At 33.2% G+C, this 23,267-nt stretch overlaps 1 protein-coding gene across 6 annotated transcripts in view; it reads right to left on the reverse strand.

Annotated features, from left to right (window-relative positions):
• The window catches only part of USP25 (ubiquitin specific peptidase 25), a 126,804-nt gene that overhangs the window by 14,505 nt on the left and 89,032 nt on the right, over positions 1-23,267 (reverse strand). For 2 of the 6 annotated variants that reach the window (XM_045851122.1, XM_045851123.1), the window contains 5 exons: positions 22,139-22,339; positions 17,634-17,773; positions 12,604-12,717; positions 10,274-10,369; positions 1,375-1,553 (listed from right to left, as the gene is read on the reverse strand). In XM_045851122.1, the coding sequence (XP_045707078.1) occupies positions 1,375-1,553; positions 10,274-10,369; positions 12,604-12,717; positions 17,634-17,773; positions 22,139-22,339 (730 nt within the window). The remainder of the gene's footprint in view (positions 1-1,374; positions 1,554-10,273; positions 10,370-12,603; positions 12,718-17,633; positions 17,774-22,138; positions 22,340-23,267) is intronic. The other 4 variants (XM_045851124.1, XM_045851125.1, XM_045851126.1 and 1 more) reach the window with 2 other exon arrangements.

Here is a 23,267-nt window from a genome sequence, read left to right on the forward strand (position 1 = left end):
TCACTGAGGAAACAACTCCCAAATAAATTAAGTGAAAACAAGTTTAGGGACTAATGCTGGATAGTTACAAAGTATATAAAAGACAGTCCCAGTAATTCTAAGTTAAATTTACTATGTTACAATTATATATACTGTTTAAATTACATTCTATAAATAAAGATTGCATAGTTAAAATATCTGTTCAAAAATAATTTATATTTATTTAGCAAGCTCAAGGAGACATTAAATTTTATTTTCCCCCAAATGGAATTATTTGCAAATAGTTAAAAAGAATCCAAAATATGCCTATCCTTTTAGGTAAGAATGGAAACATTCTAATAAATTTTATGATGAAAATCACAGCTAAAGAAATCCCCACAAGATATATTTAGTTATCACATGCATCTTAGTCTGACTTTCAAGCACAATGGAAATTGGGTTATCAAAAGAAACTATTTGCAGTCCCCTGGACAAATAATTGCAAAAGAATGAAAAAATGTGATTATTCCACAAATCTCAAAATTCGACAGCATATATTCACTGGAACACAGTACAACAACAGACAGATAATAAGGGTCATAATCAGTTACACTTCTGAGCTATTTGTGGTCATATGTAACAAAATAAACGATGCCCCCTATTAAAACTGAAACAGCCAACCCTCACTCTGGTCACTCCCTGTTTACCAGTACTGCTGAAAACCATTTAATTGTACTCCTTCACTTAATCCATGGTGAGGCAGGACTAATCTTAGATGTTCATTTCTCTTCACATTCTCCTCTGCCAAATATATTTTTCATTCAGTATTTTTGAAACGGTCATAAAAGGATAGTCACTTATTTCAGAATTAAAATGTGATTGTTTTCATATTCTAACTTCCAACACTCTGATTTTTAACAGAGACCTACCTTTTTAAAACAGCACTCATTCTAAGTTAAACTGTAAAATTTTAACATTAGTGAATAGTTTTGTAGGAGCTTCTAAGAGAAAACATTTTTTTTTGGTACACTAAAATTAATTTAACCAATTATCTGACTCAAAGTATACATAGTGTAAAGGTTGAGAAATTCTTTTCTCTAAATTATTAAGTTCTACAAGGCAGTGATTACAGTATACTCTTCTGTATATCATTATATTGCCTAGTACAGTACCCTGGTTCACAATTAAAATGTACTAAAATGATCTGAATAATTTTAAGTTCAAGCTTTTAAAAGTCATAGCTATAAACTGTAGATAAATTATAAAACAACTGTTCACACTGAGTAAAGTCTAATTTGTGCTTTATTTATTGAGATGTCTGTATGTGTACAATAAACATTCAAATATTGCACTGGGAGCTATAAAAGGCAAGAACATTTGAGTATATGAATTAGATATTTCATATTTTTAAATTACCTTTCATCAAAACTCAAATTTCTATCTGCAAATTGTTCTAGCAATGTTTTCTCAATGATTTTCTTCGGTGCCTGGTTCTGGATAAAGTAGACCACCACGTGATGCAGACGATAATCTGTTTCTGGTGGGGTATCTTCTTGGGCCAGTTTAACCAATCTCGAATACTCCAACTTAATTGCCTAGAAAAAGCAATAACAAAATGTCAGTTTTTGTTAATTATAACAATTAAATCCTTCAATATTATAATCTTAATGATTATTGCAGTCAAATATGGTTTTCATTTCCTTTCAAAGTATTACAAACAATACAAAGAATATTGTTCTATATTCCATAGATTAAAAGAATTTTCTAAGAACGTGACCACGGAAGCCCTTCCTCATCCAATCATTACATGTTCTTTTTGTTTTCACCCAGAGAACTGGTGAAATAAACAAAACATCTAAGTTTACTATGTGAATGATTTTGTAAAACTTAAAAAAATTAAAAGCCTAGTCAAAGGCCATTCAAAGGTATTTTAAGATTGAGATACTAAGTATTTTCTATCGTATACTTTCTAGTATCCATTTGATGTAGCCTCTACTATCCCAAATTCTAGGGCTGAAATACAGCTCCATTAGAATACCCAACGTAAATGGCTGGTTCTTGAATGCCCGGCACTATTACTATAAGTAACTTTTTGCTGAACAGTCCACAAATAAGGGATGAAAGAGCAAGCCATGACAGTGTAGTTACCAAAGAATGAATCCCTGTTGCTTCAAAAAACATGCATTTTATTAGTACAATTATTTATTGTTGAATGGTATCACTATTACTACCTTGATGCTGGCATATATTTTTCCTTTAAGGATGGAAACACCTCATAATTCATTTTTATTTTTAAAAAACATTTCATTTATTTATTTATTTTTAGAGAGGGGAAGGAAAGGAGAAAGGGAGACAAACATCACAGCGCAAGAGACACACTTTACACCTGTCCTCTTGCCCTGACCAGGAATTGAACCAGTGACATTTTGGTTCACAGGCTGGTGCTCAATCCACTAAGCCACAATAGCCAGGGCTTATTTATAACTAATTATAATAAAAAATAAATACTAATATGTTTCTACACATGAACAAATGATTTGAAAATATTTCCTCCTATAGAAATACATAGTTATATACATCAAATACTGCTGTTTATAAGAAACCTATATGATTAAAGATAGTAATTTTTAAATTACTCATTTATATTAGACATATCTAAATTTTAGCTCTACTAACCATAAATATTTGGAGGCTACATGAAAAACATATTACAGATTACCTACTCTATTGCAAGGGTTTTTCTTTGTCAAATGTATGCCTGCCTTTCTTAAGCAATTCTTGGGCATACAAATATTACTGCCTATATGACTATTTTATATAAGTGAGAAATTATAACTAACAAACATTAAATGAAATGTTCTAGTTATATATTATTATACTTCATGAAGAAAAAGGGTAATAAGTCCTTTCTATATAGTTTAGGATTACAAATAAAGTAATTCTATATTCTTTTTGTAAAGGATCTACATGTCATTCTAAAGTCTTAGAGCCAGGGTTAAAAACAGCCGTGAAAATTAACTCTGCCTTGACACGTGAGATTATCAAGGTTCAGTTCTTGGCATACCTATGGCACACATAAGCTTTGTCTAGAACGTTTTAAAAATTTTCCCTATTTTCCCAATTTGAAAAAAAATAAGGCACATGATCATTTAATTACCAAATTATACTAAATTTGAGAAAAATATAAAACAAAAACTATCAACTCTTCTTCCTTATTACAGCACTTAGACAATGGCTCCTATAGGTGTCAGGGTTTTCTGAATATTACAAATATTTTAGATACTGTGCTTTTGGCCAAAATTAGTATGCCAAAATAAATTAAATTCGTATTGAGTCTGTGAAAATAATACTATGGTATAGAGATAGAAATAATAACCCTAAATGGTTATCCATTTTCCTACCTACTTTCAAAGTAACGACTGTGATTATTTCATAAATAGTATATAGATTTCTACTAGAGGACTGGGGTATACATTTATCTTCTTTTACTTAAGATTATGTTTATTTCTTGATTTTGCTCTGCTTAAGATCCTAAGTTTCACAAGTAAATGCCAAATTTATAATCTATAGGAATTTAAAGCAGTCAAGTTATGTCTTAATTTCTAAGAGTAATTCCCACCCGCCCCCACATAAACCACTTTTTACCAGCACATATTCATCATTTTTTAAATTTAGTTTTCTAACTTTTAAAATATACTTCAATCATATCTATGCCTTCAAACTGTCAACAGATTTACCACACTGACATATTTAGCAGAGCTCTACACAATCTAACATGAATACAGTTAATACTGTTGAGTTGTTAAATTTGCCCCATTTCAATTCCTCAGAATCCTTTATACTTAGACTTATGTTTGTTCTTTCCATCCTTCGTTATCACAGACATGTCAATGAGACCACCACACATTTATAAAATGAAGTGTGACACTGGTCATTAAGTGACAAAACTACTTTACATTTAATTTTTTAATTTCTTTTCACCAGTCCTTTCACAGGGTCCTACTCATCAGGCCCAATGTTACCTATTCAGTCTTATTTCCTGTAACTCTTCAACAAAGATCTCCTCCATCCACCTAGGTCAGACCTGTCTGCCCAGATGCACATGTGCCTCTGTTTCTTACGTTCCCCACATGCATGTCATCTTTTCTTGTTCATTCCCCACCTATCTGCAGGTGACTCCTTCGGTGAGACTAGTTTAAGTCTCTCTTTTCAAATCTTCAATTCTAAAGATTCAAATGATTTCTACCTAAACATTTTTCTACTTTTCTAAATCAACTATAAAATCATTCTAAATTTTTAACTTCTTAGAGAACTTATTTTGACATAACCATATATAAAGATACATTAGAAGATACCAAATATACAAACATACTATATACTCTGGAGGTGGTAAGATCTAAGGGAAAATTGGCTAGATTAAGATTCCGAAAGCTAGGATATCATTTACTAATTGTGACAAAAAAACAGTCATGTAATTCTCCAAGTCTTAGGGCTTTTATCTGTAAAATAATGTTAGTTAAGTACAGAGAAAAAGTGTATCTCTATATAAATAAGTATGTACATTTAAAATGCTTATGGACTATTTTTCTAATGAGTGACAGTGTACCAAGAAACTTCACATTTTAGGGATCAGCATCATGTAGGCTATGTTTTTTGACCACAATGCAATACAAATAGAATTAAAACTAAAGATAACTCCCAAATAAAACACTTAAGAATTTAAAAATACTGTTTTAAATAATTACTGAGCCCAAAGTATCCAAATTATATTAATATTGGATATATGAGACATCGAAATATATAGGACACAGACAGACTGGTAATAAAAAAAAAATTCTAGGACTTCCGGTCAAGATGGAGTTGCACATAGATATACTTTGCCTCCTCACACAACCAAAAGAAGGATAACAACAAATTTAAAAACAAAAAATAACCAGAACTTCCAGAAAATTGAACAGTATGGAAGTCCAACAAGCAGGGAGTTAAAGAAGAAACATTCATGCAGACCAGTAGGAGGGGCAGAGACGGGCGGCTCAGGTGGAGAGGACTTGCTAGTGGCAAAGCGGGGGCTGATGGACCTGGAGGCCCCACATATGCATGCGGATAAACTGGGAGGAACAACTGGGAGAGAGACAGATCACACAGCCCAGGGCTCCAGCACAGGGAAATAAAGCCTCAAAACCTCTGACTGAAAAACAAAACAAAACAAAACAAAACGAAAACCTGTGGGGGTTGTGGCACGAGAAACTCCTAGCCTTACAGGGGAGTTCGTTGGAGAGACCCACAGGGTCCTAGAATGTACATAAACCCACCCACCACCTGGGAATCAGCACCAGGAGGGCCCAATTTGCTTATGGGTAGTGGGGGAAGTGACTGAAAACCAGCAGAAAGCAGAGCAAGTGGTGCTGTTTCCCACATACAGCACCAAACCCAGCTACATGGGTTGCCTTGCTCTAGTGAACACCTAAGGCTCTGCCCCTTTACTACTTAACAAGTGTGCCAAGACAAAAAAAATATGGCCCAAATGAAAGAACAGATCAAAGCTCCAGAAAAAACACAACTAAGCAATGAAGAGATAGCCAACCTATCAGATGCAGACCACCACACATGGTAATCAAAACTCTGGTAACCAGGATACCTCAGAATTGGTTGAGTATTGCTGCAAAATAGAGGAAAAAGTGAAGGCTATGAAAAGTGAAATAAAGAAAAGTATACAGGGAAACAACAGTGATGGGGAGGAAACTGGGACTCAAATCAACAGTCTGGACCAGATGGGAGAAATAAACATTCAACACGAACAGAATGAACAAACAAGAATTCCAAAAAATGAGGAGAGGTTTAAGAACCTCTGGGATAACTTTAAATGTTCCAACATCTGAATCACAAGGATGCCAGAAAGAGACGAGGAAGAGCAAGAAACTGAAAATTTATTTGAACAAATAATGGAGAACTTCCCCAACTTGGCAAAGGAAATAGACTTCTAGGAAGTCCAGGAAGCTCAGAGAGTTCTAAAGAAGTTGGACCCAAGGAAGCACACACCAAGGCACATCATAATTACATTAGCTAAGATTAAAGATAAGGAGAGAATCTTAAAAGCAGCAAGAGAAAAGGAGAGAGTTACCTACAAAGGAATTCTCATAAGACTATCAACTGATTTCTCAAAAGAAACCTTGCAGGTAAAAAGGTGCTAGAAGGAAGTATTCAAAGTCATGAAAGTCAAGGACCTACATCCAAGATTACTCTATCTAGCAAAGCTATAATTTAGAATGGAAGGGTAAATAGAGTGCTTCCTAGATAAGGTAAAGCTAAAGAAATTCATCATTACCAAGGCCTTATTACATGAAATGTTAAAGGGCCTTATCTAAGAAATCGAAGATAAAAAAATACGAACAGTAAAATGATAACAAACTCATAATTATCAACAACCAAACCTAAAAAAAATACCCCAAAACAAAACCAAAACCAAACTGGCAAATAACAACAACAGGAACAGATTCACAGAAATAGAGATCACATGGAGGGTTATCAGCGGGTAAGGGGAAGAATGGGGAAAAGGTACAGGGAATAAGCAGCATAAATGGTAGGTACAAAATAGACAGGGGGAGGTTAAAAATAGTATGGGAAGTGGAGGAGCCAAAGAACTTACATGTACAACCCATGGACATGAACTAAGGTGGGGGAATGATGGTGGGAAAGGCATACAAGGAGGAGGGGAATAAAGGGGAGAAAAAAATAGGAAAATTATAAGAGCATAATCAATAAAATATATTAAAAAAGAAATTTGACTCATCTATAAGTTTCAAATTGTATTTTGTCATTTATCTTTCAATTTGTCTTTAATGTCTTACTGTGTAGAATTTTAAAAATCTTATAAAATATATCAATACTTTCTTCATGAATTTGGGCCCATATGAACACTTCCAAAATTGTGCATATCTTTAATTCTAGTATTTTTAGGATTTTACTGTTTTGTTTAGATTATGGAATTTCATTTTCTCCAAACAGAGAAATAGCCAAACAGTTCACACATAAAATTTTGACTAATGTATCCTTTATACATCTAATATATACACTAATGTATCCTTTATACATTTAATAACATATTAAGTACCATTTGTAAGTGGGTCTGTTTGGGTCTATTTCTGATATACTTTATATCTATTGAATAAACAAGGGAGTAATAATAATAGGCATTTCAATGAGAAAGTTATGTCAACTGGAAAGAACTGTTATGAAGCAATGAAATAAATGTTAAAAATTTTCATATTATAAAAGTGTTATTACTTCATTAAAAATCCTAAGGGCACTTTAATAGGTATAGAAACAAATATACAAAAAACAAATTTTAATTTCTCTTAAATAAATTAAAAAAGTTAAACTAATCCCACAATTATAATTATCATCTCCACCTCGCATCCCTGTACATACACATACAAGCAACTAGTACTTTGAGAATATTATTTTCTTTTGTCTGACTTATTTTTGTTCATCATAGTAGTCCTACACTGCCTTTCTCTGGATTTCGTTTTTGTATGACAGAAACCTCTGTCTTTAAGCCACTATCTTTTCTGGGGTGGGGTGGGTTCTGTTAACAATGAAAACGAATGCTAATAAATAGTCAAATTGGGAGAAAGATCAAGGTAAGTATATTTCCGCATTTATTTTTCCAGATCTGACTGCCTATTAACTCTTTGATGTTGTATGTTTACAGGGCACTCTCCCTGTGGGTGGCTGACACAGGAATGGACTGACTGGGTTGGTAACTTCTAATTCCCAGGTGAAACCTCAGCAAGTCCACCACCCAGCCTGATGTCAGTTTCACTGTGCAACTCACATTTTTATCAGTAACAAAGTTAATGCTTTCATCACAGTTTTACCACCAGGAAACATAAATAACACGTAACAATTAGTATGATCATAGGAAACCCATATCTATAAGTACTTAGGCAGAGAGTGGAAAAGCTTCTTTTCCTAGCTAAAAAGCCAATATAAAATAAACCTGACAAAGATATGCTATGTACATATTTTGGACACCTCTATATTATTGAATGACTGCATAATGCAAATATTACTTTTGTAATTCACTTGACAGATTTCCTAAAATCATATTATTATCAGCTAGAATTTTCCAAATGTTAGTCATTTACTATACCAAAATATACATTAATTATAAACAAATGATAACGTTTGCATAAAATTACATACATATGTATTCCTCAATTACATGTGTAAAAATAAAATGTGGACAAATACAAACTTTAGAAATTTGTTGCTGCATAAAAATTAGTGGGTAAACCAAAAAGAGAAATATATGAGATATAGAAAATGCACACAGGACAAGATGTAAAAAGCACCCCCAGTTGATGGTGAAAAGAGATCTCAGGGTAAAGGAAAACCAGTGCAGGACATGAAGGGCCAGACAGACTTCTCCAAAAGGTAAAATTCACAAAGAACAGAATAAGAGGAGATTTAAGCAAATGGTGGAGAGTTAGAAGTGAAACCGTGATACACAAAGAAAATTAAGCAAACCAAAATAAACCAAAACTCCAAAGAAAACAAAAGCTCAGTTTAAACAAAGTAAAATAATAATGTTTAGAACTTAGCTCAATCCCAAGTAGCATATATAAAAATAATAGAAAGAATTCTGATTTAACCAATGTGACAAGATTTTATGTGCCGGGGGGCAGACAGTGCAGATGGAGGGATGGGAACTCTATGTGGGCTGGGATAAGAAAGAGGGCTCATTGTTCACATCCCATAGCAGGAAATTCAAAGAAAATGTGTAAACTAAGAATCGCAAAAAAAAAAACAACAAACAAACAGAAACAAGCATTCTAGTTATAAAGTTATGGAAATAATGCCAAAAAGACTAGGTAAAATAATTAAAAGTTGTTTCCACAGGGGAAGGGGACGTGGTGAGTGTTGTTTGTAGCATGTATAATTAGAGGGCTCTTTAAAATATATGCAGAGATTATTTTAATAAAAATGAGACTTCCAATTTAAGATATCCAACTTGATACAAAATGACAATGGCACTGTAAACAACAGATAAGTTTTCCACAAGAAATAGATGAAAACTTTAGAAGACACATATTCAGTGTTTTTTTAAGAAAAGAAAATAAATTTAGACTATCTAGGAGTAAGGATGAATTTTTAAACATAAAAGTTTTTTTTTTTATGAGTAGCTTTTCAACCTTTTTTAAAGAACTTTGTTAGGGTGATCAGCTCATTCTGAGACCATTTTGCCAGAACTTCTACAGTTTATCACTGAAGGTGTCTGTCTCCCAGGATTCCCCACAGCACTGGGCATACTAGGATGGTTGGTTATTCTAATCCAAATAAGTCGAAAAGTGCTTATTGATATAGGCCACTATGCACAAGGCCTTTGTTTTGTACTATACACTGAAGAAATACCGGAAATAAGCAGTGTTTTGAAGACTGAGTTTGCTGATGGCAGAGTACAAAAAATTAAGAGGAAAGTTTAGACTTTTTATGTAAAAAAAAGGAGCATGTGTTTAGTGTAGTGAATTATATCTCTTTAACCCTGCTTTTTTTTATTTTTGAATAGAAAAAACAAAGACTAACAAGGTGATAGGAGTGGAAAAATTCTGGTAGATTTTTGGTTACTACAACTAAAATGACAAAATACACAGTGTTTTCATTTTTCAAATATGTAAAAGTAAATACTGTTGTAATGAAAACACTGTAAGGATCTGGATTTAGAGGAGAAAAAGACTGAGTCGTGGAACAATGCATCTGCTTGATGGTCTCACAGGTCTTCAAGTGACTAGGATATCAAAAATTAACCATGGGGAAAACGTAAGTGACTAGGAAAAAAAGAGATAACACATGAATGAACCATTTCACAAACAAACCAATAAAGCAATTTAGTATCATGTGATAATAAAATTAAAGAAAAATATTATAAGATTGACTAATAGTATTACCAATGAAGGAAAAATAAACTATTTTCGGAAAGTTACTCAGTTCCTAGTTTTGCTCATCAATACCTTTTATTCCTTTTAAATATGATAAAAACATAAAACACAATTCAAATTTCTGCTAACAAATCAGAGGTGCACTATTAGGGTAACCCAGGTAAAATGCTTTGTTTTTGTTGAATTATCTGTATTAAAAGAAATAAATAATCAGTCTTAGATTCATGCACAAAAGAAACCCCCAGAACATCAGGTGACCATGACTATGGTAGGAAAGGAGAAATCATACAGGAAATCAAATTTAATTCAAGTAAGAAAAACATTTTAAGAAGTCTAATTTAAAAAGTAAGAAAATAAAATGAAAATGTTCATTGTACCTTAAAGAACCCTGCTTCAGGGCCACACCTGTCATATACACTTCTGGATTTACCTATCGCCATGATAATACCTTGCATGTTCGGTGTCATCATGATCTGCCACAGGGATTTAAAGTAAGAGTTTTTGAATGAGTAACGTAAAAATACTTTAAAAACCAAAATTATTTCTTCACATGCAGGTTAGAATTCCTTTACTATTTATAATCAAATATTGCATTTTTATAGCAAATGTGATCCAATATGCATGTAAGTATATTTCAAAATCATCTATACAGGGCCACATCTAGTTTATATGGTGCCTTTGTGCAAAACGCAAAAAGGCATCTTCTCTGAACCAAAGACTTTTGAAAAGACATCTCCTTCCTTCTTGACAAATTAGAAAAATGTGCTGCTCTCTGAGTAAGAGAACCACACAGAGCTAGCAACAATCTTTTTATTTAAAAAAGGTGCCTCTTTATTAAGGCTTGGGGCGCTTAGTCAGCGTAAGCTCCACTTCAACTCTACTTCCGCCCATTGGCCAGGCAGCCCTGCAAAACTGCACAACCAAACATCCATAAGCAGTAGCCCTGTATCCATAGGACTTAGTTCCAAGGCACATGCACTGTTAAACCGCCACTCCAGTGAATTAAAAAACAAAGCAAAACTCTACTGGCAGCATAAGCACTTCACAAAACAGAGTGTTAAATGATTAATCACAATTCTATTTTTTTTAATGCCAGAAGGCTCACCTTAAAACAAGCACAAAGGTGTTTGATAAATGAACTAGCATTTTTATTAAAAACAATAATTTCCATAATTTTCAAGTACCAATATGGAATTAAAATAGTTAACTAGAACAACATATTGGTATTAAGTACTAAATACTTAAGTACAGTTTTGTTTTCATATAGCTTATTATTCTTAGCTGTTTACATTGTAAAATATCTGCAAAATGAAATAATCAAGGCACTATGAAGCTATTACATTACAGCTATCAAGAGACTGCATCAATCACCTCTGAGTCACTGAACCTATTACTCATAGTATTTATTTTGGATTATATAGTGAGAATTGCAATAACTTTAAGTTCTTGAGAAAAATTCTTCTGACCAGTTCCTATCTCATAAACCTGCTTTTTATGAGAATAGCCATATTCTCATAAAATAGCCATATTCTCATATAGCCATACTTTCCATACTTATAGCCATACTTTCTTACACTGACATACTAAAACTTATATCTTTATGACACCTCTGATTTTAGTACCATAAAGACATTTTAAGTCTTATATAATAGTTTAATTAAAACCTTGAGGTAAGTCTAGAAGACTTAATTCTTATCTAAGCCAGTAGAAACTAACAAATAATAGAACTCAAGGTCTTCTATATTGTTATGCAGAAGATTTCCTGACCCTCCTGAAATATGGAAAATATCAAAATGTAAGAGTCTTAAGAGTAAAGTGGAGGAGTGGGGAGAATACGATGAGACCAGGAGACAGTGCATTTTCATCTGGATTCCCAGAAAAATGTATCATGAGAAGCAAAAATGCCTGCATTCTGTTAGAAAACTAAGTAGATGAGAATGAATAGTGAAGAGGTAGGAAGGACAGGATGGAGGTCCCACTGTGTGTATAGCACTGGTAGTCAGTCATTCAGCAACTGTTGATGAATCATAGCCATGTTCAATTCATAGCCATGTGGAGGTTGCAGAAGCAAAAATATCAATCATCACTTTGCAATCAGGATGTATGTTGTGGCAGGAAAGGGTGAGTAAAGGATTATAATAAATAATTAAGTATAACTAGAAAGAAAAACAAAAATTATTTTTAAAATGTTCAAAAAAATTTTTTTTAAAGATTTTATTTATTTATTTTTAGAGAGGGAAGAGAGGAAGATAGAGAGAGAGAAACATCAATGTGCGGTTGCTGAGGGTTATGGCTTGCAACCCAGGCATATACCCTGGCTGGGAATTGAACCTGGGACACTTTGGTTCCCAGCCCGCGCTCAATCCACTGAGCTACACCAGCCAGGGCTCAAAATTTTTGCTTTTTAAACAAACCTTATTTTAATCTATCAACCTGAGAGTAAACCAATCCTATGTTGGCATAAAATAATTAACACTAAGAAACATAACGTTGTTATTTTGAAAAATACCACAAGCTTTCTGCTCAAATTTTCATTTGAAATTTGAAGTTCTGTGAGCAATTGGTAAGGTATTTTCAGACCAGGGGTGGCGAAGCTGTATGTTATGCAGCTACAAACAATAAGTGAGACGGTGCAGCCATGCCCAAAGTACTTGTATTAAGTGGCAAAAAATAAGTAGGAAAAGTGCAAGTGGCATGACAAAAGTACCTCATCATCATAACCCCCCTCCTTTGACTCAATCATAAATTTCCCTACATGGGGAATCGCCACCTCTACAACTTGCTGGTTACAAGGTGGTTGGCTTGTAGTACCTTCAGGTTTCTGCAGAAGAAAATCATTAGTGTGAACATTAGAAAAGAGAACAACGAAGCACCCAGTTTAAGTGCAGAGATTCTCAAGTCTTTTACAAATACCTGCATTTGCTTAATATGAAATAAAACCACTTAAAACTGAGTATTAGAAGCAAATACATTAATCAAGTGATAATACAAGATCTCCAGCTTTCCCTTTACATCTCAAACACTAAACTAAGTTTTCATTTTTCTCCCCCCACAAGGCATCTTGGACTCTAAATCCTTAAAAGTAATAAACGGCAAAGTTGTACTTTCAACTGCTATCCTCATAGCTAAGGATTTTATTTGTTAAAAACATTCTAACAACTTCATAAAGCCTTTCTTGATATCTCCATAAAAATAACATATGACCTTCCTCTGAACTCAGGAGAGTATTCAGGTTTTCTTTGTTATGATTTCACCTTTCTATCCTGTCTAGTAATCAAATGTATATCTATTTAATACCCATACTCTGTTGTGCTTAACTCATTCTGTACAGCCTATGACCTCACACCATATATTTACATCATGTGTCCAATGAATTGTTTTTGAAAAAAAAAAAAAAACTGCTGAAAAGTGGTACCATTTTTAAGAACATAATCAGTTTTCTCCTTTTCTTTAACAAATTCTATAAATTTCACTAATCCTCATTAACAGAGTGGAAGCTAGCCTGAAATCCAGAAAAGTCCACTCAATATGATTCAGACAGCTTATTCAAAGTGCTGTTCAGATGTAATTTGACTGAAGAGACTTATAACTAGAATATTCACTATTTACCTATAAGGAAATTTCAAAAGTACCTAAAATGCTTCAATGCAGCTTTGATTGAGTAATTTCAAATTGCACCATGAAAGTTTTCTAAGCAAAGATAAACTTTAGTTTCATTATAAAATAAGCAGAAAACTCTAATTAAGGTAAAATAAAGGGTTTTGTTTCTATTTAAAATATAAGTACATTTTAGGGATAGGAACACACTCTTGACTCTCCAGAAGTACATAAGCAGAAAGAATTTAGCTAAAAGATAAAATAAAACTAATGGCCAACACTGGCACTTCTTTTAAAATAAATGATATTTTTAACTAACATTTTTTAGAAAAGGTTTCCTTACTTTATTTAAGTCCTCAGTGTTTCAAGAGAAAATAACCCACCTGCACGTTTGCCATGGTCATGAGAGAATATTCAGGTAACCCGACACCTGTGCGTGATCGTTGTTTTATAAACGACAGGTGTTACTAACGTTATTATACTATTATGCTATTTAAAGTTGCTTATGTTTGAATAATTCTAACCTGATATTACCTTCACAAATATCCTATGGAGATATGCTTGGCCCTTGGCATTTAATGAAGAATTTTTAATTCTAGTATTTTGAGAGAATAATAATTATCCTAGGTCTACATTCACAAGAGTGAAACATAAGCAAGTAAATTAAGAAATCTGTCTGGAGTTTGTGATGAAAAATTTCTCACAAGAAAGGCAATCCAAAACATACCATCTTAAGAAAAGAGAAGTATAAGGCAACTAGCAACTGGGAAAGGTATTCCTTACAGTACTGAGCCTTATAAAACAACACACTCCCTTTGTGCAAAAAATTACACTTAGAAAAATAGTCAATGTTTTATAAACCTTTCCAGTTAAAACAAAAGAGTTTCAACAGCATAACAGTGATTAATTACATGGGAGAAAGCTGAAAATTGGAAGAAGCTTTGGGTGCATGTAAACATTCTGTAGTATTGTTCTCAAGTTTAGATATCCTAAGGTACCCTAAAAATTTTCATACAGAGAATTTAAGGGTTCACTGAAGTAAAGTAGATGTATATTTATCTTTTTCGATTATTATCAGGGCCTGTAAGAACACCTTAACAAAGGCTAAATTTGAAAGGAGCTAAAAATAAGTTCCTCAGTTAAAAGTTGCAAAAATAATTAAAATACAATGATATTTATTGAGGGCCTGAAATCCATTAAATGTATGATTTTTTTTTAAAAAGTGGTCACATAACAGAGTGGTTAGAAAGCTATAGAACTGCATCCCTTGTGGCCCCCTTAGTATGCTCACACTTTTTATCCCATAATTCAACTATGAGGAAGCTAAAGAAATAACCTAAAATATGAAAAAAGTTTCATTTCTAGCAGCCTATTTAAAATAATGTAAAAGTAGAACTGAATACACAATGAGGGAATAGGTAAGTAAACAAGAATTTAATCACTCAATGGAATAATACTCAACCTTTAAATGCTGTTTAAAAAGTTTATAACATGGGGAAATGGTTAGGTTATAATGGTAAGTGATTAGAAAATTAAGATATGCAATTTTATATGCAGTAGTAACTTAACTATGATTTCCAAACCTGTATATAAAAATAAGAATGACAGAAAACACACTAACATATTCACAGTGTTAAACTTTGGATAGTGGGACTATGCATGATTCTTTCTTGGAGTCCACTTTTTGTACATTTCAAGTTTCCTAAAATATTTTATTTAAATTTAAGGACATTCTTTAAAAAGAAAGCTATTTCAACATTTGAAGAGTATCTCTGTATACTTTCTGAAATTCTAAGCTTTCCAGGGATGTCTTTTTATACTAAGGTTGGAGCTGAATATATTGCATATTTGTGAAATGGTTAGTATTTAAACATTAAAAGGACACTAATAGCAACTGAGTGCCTACACGATATGTGAAGCGTTTTTAAAAAATGATCTGAATTAATCCCATAATCACCTCCATTTTATGTAAAAGAAAATTGAGGTTTAGAGAAATTAAGCAACTTGTTCAAATTTGCATAGCTAATAGGAAGTAAAATAAATATTAAAAAATCAGGACTACTTAATTTCAAAGTTTGAAGACTCTTTTCATCGATGCAATTTAGTTTTTAAAGTATACCTTTAAATGAGAAAACCCAGTAGTGGTTATCATGATTCTAAGCGCCTGGCCATGAGACGAAGAACACAGGCTGCTTCAGGCAGCCATGATTAATGCATTCTTAGACAGGATGCAGGGTTTATAGAGACAATAGGGCCAAATGTTGGTGCTGTCACAGAAGATGAGCCAAATGGAAAAAAATTCATGCTAGCTGTCTGTTGTATTCTCTCCTTGCTATCCTCTTTTCTCAAGTAAAGGTGAAGCAGTAGGTTGCTAGCTTATAAGGTGATATCCTTATTAATAAACTATGCAATCAAAACTTAAGTGTTGATTTTTGTAAATTTAAATTACACATGATTAGCCAAACAAACAAACGACAAAGAGTTATGATTCTATGTTAACTTAGGTAATGCTTTTTTGGCTTTCTGATCCCAGTGTAAAGAATTATATTTATTACCCAGAACATAAACCCTAACAAATTAATATCCTAATTAGCAAAGGCCCTGGAAAATTGATTTTTTTATTTCTTGCAAAAATATGCAGGACTTTGCATACTTCACCTTTTACCTACTTCTCCACCTTCTTTCCCTCCCTCAGTTTTCCTATCCTACCATCCCTTGAGAATCAGACATCTAGATATACTGAAAGAAGCATTTTCCAACAAGCACTTGATTGTTAGCAAGTGTTCATCTCAAGCTCATTTAGAGTCTATACAGCATTTGCAAAATTTGGATAGGTCAAAAAAACTTTATTAATACACTTTTTTATAGCAAGATGATATATAATCCAAGTTACTCAAACAGAAAAATGAAGAAAAGTAATTCTGATTATTTCATTCATCAAAACATAACACAATACCCTATTAATTGGACATTTTGGTTACTTGAGGTCTTATATTAAAGACCTCAGTGCATTTAGCAGGTTATTGTTTGAATTAAGTTCACATATTAAGTAGAAAACTGTAAAAAATTGTACCTCCTGTTCTCTTTAGTTCTCTAGAAGGGGAATCTCCAAATACTAAAGTATCTGCAGCTATCGTGAAACCTGCATTAGAGCTGCTTGTGCTAATAAAATAAGTCTCCAGCAACTAAAGGCTTTTTAATACCATATTCTTGAAATAACATCTCCCAGAATGTCATATTCATTGAAAACATAGTGCAGTACAGATGTGCTCAATTTACTGTTATAAAAACACACAACTGAGAATTACCAACAGATTTACAATGGCAATTATGACAATGTTTGAATTTGATACTATTGAAATATGCATAAATCATATTGCAAGATATTTATCCTAATACTACTCTAACCTAGGGTATCTAGTATTTTATTGCTAAACACATTGCATGCAACATTATACCCTATTCCCAGCTACTCCAATGTAGTAAGACTAGAGATGGAGGGAGGCCTGAGGGACAGGAGAAATACAGTTGGCCCTTGAACAACATGGCTTTGACCTGTCCAGGTCCACTTACACGTGGATTGTTTTTCAACAAATACTGTAAATGTAGTTTCTCTTCCTTATTATTTTCTCAATAGTGTTTTCTTTTCTCTAGTGTATTTTATTGTAAGAATATAGCATATAATCATATAACATATGAAATATTTGTTAATTGACTATGTATATTACCAGTTAGGCTTGTGAGGAGTCAAAAGTTAGTTATATGTGGATTTTTAACTGCTCGGAGGGCTGGTGGCCCTAACCCCAAAGCTGTGCAAGGGTCAACTTGTAATGCTAATATTCTGGTTCTCTTTTTAAGTTCCCAAATGACCCATTTAGTCTAGGATTGTAATTTTCCATAATCCTGTAACAGGAAGATAGAAACTCATTTTTAAAAAGAATCGTTTTTTAAATTACAGCTGAGAAAACAACAGCCTGGGAGTCGGGTGACACCCAGTCACTGTTCGTGCGGATAGAGGAGCCTGCCCTCGGCCCCTTCGCCCGACTCCTGGTCCATCTCCTCCACAGTCTCCACCATGGTGGGGGGGGGGGGGCTTTCGTGCACAAGGCTACTATCTGAGGCTGAAAGAAAAGTTCTTACCGACTGCAAAACTGTTTCAGGACTTTTATCTTCATGATCATTTGATGCCTTGGTAATTACTTGAATAGTTTCTTCCTTCAAGTGCTTTGAGAAATCACTTCTTGATGGCTGCTCTAGATATTCTGGTTCACCTGCTTGTCCTTCATGAGAAAAGAATCAATTGTATGGCTAATAAAATCAGAGTATCTATACTACGATGACTCTAGTATTTACTTCTCGTTCAAAGTTAGGCAATAAATCAATTTTACTATTCTACAGAAAGTGATATATTCTTCAGCACACAGCACTTCCTCCAGATTTTACAAAAAAAAAAAAAGAATCCAAAAGTAATAAAGAATTACTGAAGAAAGTACCCATTATAGTTTATAATACAGAATTCATAGTAAATTTTTATTGCATAAGTATGGAAATCTCATTTTGGAAAACCATTAGCATTCTACCAAAAGAAAAAAACCCCATGGATTTGGTTTGTATGACAATCCTGGACTAGGTTTCCAAAGAGAGCAAACTAGTTGTTCTTCTGGCCACAGCATCCTTTTCCATGCCTACCTGACAAAAATCCCTGACCCTGAATGAAACCAACCTCTTCTCTTTTCTGAATCTGCCCCAGGTAGCTGAGTGTTGTCAGATGAAAAACAATTACAACTTGATATCTCCAAGAGGGGTTGGTTTAGAGGCTTAAAAACTAGTTAAACCTAAAATTTACCCAGGACAGAGCTATATCTACACCACACATTTTTAGCCTACTTCCCCAATGTATAATAATTTTGGCTATATGTATAAAATGTTGGCATTCCCATATACTGAGGATCATCCTGAGGAAACTCATTACTGAAATCTCCATAGACAATGAATTTAATTAAAAAAACATGGGAAGGGCATTTACTATATGTCATTATTGTGCTAGATTCTAAAGATTTAAATAGGAACATCACACAGTCCCAGTTTAAAGGATGTGAGAATACTAAGAACACTGCTCCTTGTACCAGGTCTTACTCTTAGAAATAAGCTGGATTTTCCTGGGACATTTGCTTACTTTTAATTTTTAGATAATTATTTGTAGGAAAGTCCCATGGCTAATTGTGCATGACACTGCTAGACAAATTTATGAAATCTTACGGTATGCATTTCATACAATGTTATCCATTTTTACGGTCTTTTTTTGTTTCATTTTTAAAATTAAATTTGAGTATGCTATATATGTTGTTCAAATATATTTTTTAGTAAAATAGGAGTTAACACAAGTAAAATAATAATTCAGGCATAGCTCTTCTCTCCTTCATATTAATTTCTTTATAAATATAGTTGATGGCCTTAATCTGTGGTACACCTTGACTCATCTGAGGATCTTATAAAAAACTATATATATTCTGGATCCTTCCTTCAGAGATTCTGATTCCAATACGTCTTAGGGATCAGACTTATCCCTAAATCTGGGATAAGTATAAGTATTAGGTGGGTTATGCTATTTATACTCAGAAAAATATCCCCAGGCAATTCTGATGCATATAACTATAACAAGGAACTTTGGCTGTATCTCCAAACACAAAGGTCCAGGTAAGCTGTCCTTCGCAGTGAGCTGGTTAGGGAGGTAGCATGAGATAAATCAAATAATACTTTCCCATCATTTACTACGTTGTTGCAATAAGAATATGAATGATACTAGAGAAGTGATGCTTATGGATTTCACATGTTAGCAGAAGAGGAACAAAATACTGACTTAATCAATACTATGTAAGTTATATTCTTATTGGAATATCACTCAGAAGAAATTGGATTTTAATAGCTCTTAGGTTACACTTTTACTAAGAACATTTGTAGAGAGGGAAGAAAATCACTCTGATGGATTTTATCAGCATAATTTTCTTGTATAACTTCACTAGTCACTCATAATCCTAGGGCACACCCAAGAGACCTTAAATACAGGTTTTCTTTGATATTCTGAAAGTAATATATAAAATTAAAAAAATTAGTCAAAAAACTGTGAGTAGAAATAGGGAAAAGATGACATGGTCATTAAAGTAAAGTTTGTCTACTAAAAATAGTAGATAAGTGGTTCCAAAAACATTGTAATAATTTCTTTATTCAACTGTGATATCTTAAATTCCTCTGCAACACAGGATGAATTTCTTAGTGTGATATGTAAGATTAAATAGTTAACAGAAACCAATCTTTTAAACAATAATCTCACATCCCAAATTGATGGTTAGCACATTCCTTTCCATTAATTCAAACAAATTGCATATTTCTAGCATTTCCACGGGGGACACAATGTTTCCTATTAAGACAGTATTGCCACTGCTTTCTAAAAACCCAGTCTGGAACAGTTATATGTGAACTGACCATTTCAGTCTCCTTATTTTTTAGTTATTCTAGCTCCTCTCTGAAATATTTGCATTTTTTCAAGTTTTTTTTAATACTAAAAGGAGAAAAATAAAAATATATAAAGATACCTACTACTAATTTTTCAAAATTACAAAACAGCATATGAAATGTATGGTAGAATGCACTAATCAAGAAAACAGTTCTTCTATTCAGAGAAAACAGAAGGTGAAAAACATAAATGCTGGGGCAAAGTTGGCGAGCCCTGTCTGATAGGAATTAATATTGTCCACTTGTGTGGAAATATGTATTAGCTTGACTTGGTAGAAATAAAATGTGTTAAGTCTGTAAATTTAGAGAGTCTTGTGAGAAATACGCCAAATGAAAAAGACTACAGAATTTAATATTTTTTGTTCCATAAAGTATAGGTAAACCAAGAATAGAGTTTCAGCTTAACCAATAAATGGAGGATTTACCTTTATCTGAGTCCTTAAGTACCACCACCACTTATGCCAATTATGCAGCTCCATTATTCCATGACTAATGAGAATAGCCCGATGCAAAGGGAGTATGGAAAAGTTAAGGGAAGAACAACACAGTACCTATGCCTTGTGCAATTTCAGGAGAGTGACTTGGGAAGGGTAGGTAGAGAAGGCAAGGAAGGAAGTCACGAAGGGAAGGAATTGCCTGAAATTGAAATAAAATACAATGTGGTTCTACACTGTGATTTGAACACAGAAGCCTCTCGATAGCTGCTGAGCTATGTCATTTCCTACCAAAGTGGACAAAATCACTGTAATTACACTGAGTTGTTGCAAAACCTGGTCCACACAGTGGCACTTGATGCTTGGAAAGAAAGCGCAGTCTTGCTCAAGATGGGAGAGTTCGCCGGATGAAAGACCTGTTCAGATATTCTGTGCTGCATTTACATACCAAACGTTATTATCTTTGCTGCTATTATACCGTTATCTTGGTCTTTTAAAAGTTCTAAATCAGTGCCTCTTAATACCAAAGACTCAATTACTCAATTTATATAATAAGTTACAAGTCGGAATAGAGCCATGCGTACCTGTATTGGTCACAAGGGCTACTGTGGTATTGTGAATCTCCCACTGAAAGAATAATGCCTTCTAAAGTTCAAAAGACAATGCTAAAACCCACCTAGATAATGCTGAATGGGAATCTGTCTGTAAAAGAAATTAAACAAATACCTAAAACAATTAATAAACAACTAAAAACTAAACATGCAGACCTTGCAAAAAAAAAATAAAGGTCATTCAAAAAGATCCATTCAGAGTTATAAAAAAAGAGACAAATGAGTGTGAAAAAAATGTGTTTATCTCTTCTCATTTCCAAACTACTAGAGAAATAGCACTTTTTCTACAGTAGGAAATATGTTGTCCTAAAACATATAATTCAGTGATGATGAAATCAATCTTAAAAAAAGTCAGAATACATTCTATTTTCAATTTTGCTAGAACATATTTTCTTTATTTTTGTATAGTGTTTACACTAAATATTTTATTGATTTCATCAGCTAATTTTAAAATGCTATTTTAAAGTGTATTTTTATACATTTATTGGTTTTTGTTTTATAGGTCTATACACACTTATACTGAAAAAATATTTACCTTTGGCTAATTTTGATTTAAGAATTATGAAACAAGTATATATATTTTGTTTAAGTATACTCAAAATATATATGGAGTAGTGTTACTTTGCCCAAATATAAAATCACTAGAGTTCATTTTATTGACAGTTTTAATAAACTGGTTTGTGTTAATTTTGGTTCCAACAGCTTTTTCATGCTTCCTGCCAAGAAGGATCAAGCCCAATTACAGAGACAGGGTAGGAAGAGGGAAGAGTCTGCAGAATCACCTCTTTTAACATGAAAAAGCTATAAGAGCATATGAGGATTTTCTCCTGCAGAGGCAGTTGGCACCCCACCCTACCTGGTTGAAGGATCAACTAACTGTCTAGGTGCATGGTGGTGTCTCACAAACGGGTAAACTAAATTATGACCTGTGGGTATCTCTGAGTGATGGAGTTTCAGATCATTTTTACTAGCTCCTTATACTTTTAAGATAAAGGTTGTTTTTTACTCAACAAGCATCTTATTTTTAATAAAATATCGATAATAAATGTTACTGGAAATAAAACACAATTTAATAAAATGAACTAACCTGTTGTTACAGAAGGCTCCGAATCCCTCAGTTTCTGAGATGCTAAGAGTTTTTCCTGCAAAGCCTTCTGGGCAAGTTGTGCATCCCATTCCTCCAGTTCTTTTTCAAATCGCTGGTTATCTTCCTCAACGAAATCTCTTAAATCTGGCGGTAATGTTTCTATTCCAACAAGGGCCTGCCCAGTTTCTTTATTAAACTCCTCTGCAAATTATATTTCAAAAACTAATATAAAATTAAGAATTAAATGGAAAATGCAAAGCTCAAAATAGAATGCATTTCAAATGGGATTTCAAGTGCGAATTATTACCATTTAGCAAATTAATTATTACCTAAAAATTAAAAGAGAACTCAAATGCTCAGAAAAACTATGATGCAAATAGTTCATACTCCATTATACGTAATGGTCTCAGATTTCATTTTTAATCTGAATAGTAAAAAAATACAACAAGATATAAAGCCAAAATTGTTACTCAAACACTGACGTAGTACTACTTTATCTGTTAAAATACCAGATTTCTAATTATTCATGAAGTAAAACCTATCACAAAATGAGAAGAAATAATTCATGAACTTATTAAGCTCAAATTAGAACTAAAAATTCTTTTTCATCTGAGGCAGTTAAGTATAGCAATATGCAATTTGAAAAATAATCAACATAAGATTTTTTAAAGCACAGCATAAATATCATTTCAAAGAGTTACTCAACTTCTATTCCATACACACAAAATAAATTTTGGCTTTCAGTCACAAGTGGATTGCCTAGCTAGTTTTGCTGAATGATCAAATACAAAAGGAAAGTTGATTTTATCAGTTTTGACAAAACTTTATTAAGTATTTTCTACATGGAAAACATATATTAGAATGTAAAAATTAAAAAAGATTAAGACATGTTATGACATGGTTCCTAGCTTTGAGCAGATAAAAGTGAAGAGGGAAAGAACAGACAGCACACAATTCCAACACACAGCAGGGGCCTGACAGAGGCACATCACAAGGACACAAGGATGGTTGCTTTTGGGCAGATAAAGAAAACTTGGCAGAGCAAATGACACTTAAGTTGAATCTTGACAGATGAGGAGGAGTCAGGCAAAAGAAGAAATAAGAACATTACTGGCAAAAAATAAAAATA

This window comes from Phyllostomus hastatus, unplaced genomic scaffold (genome assembly GCF_019186645.2).
Source record: "Phyllostomus hastatus isolate PE091 unplaced genomic scaffold, TTU_PhHast_1.1 phas_contig_86, whole genome shotgun sequence".
NCBI lineage: Eukaryota > Metazoa > Chordata > Mammalia > Chiroptera > Phyllostomidae > Phyllostomus > Phyllostomus hastatus.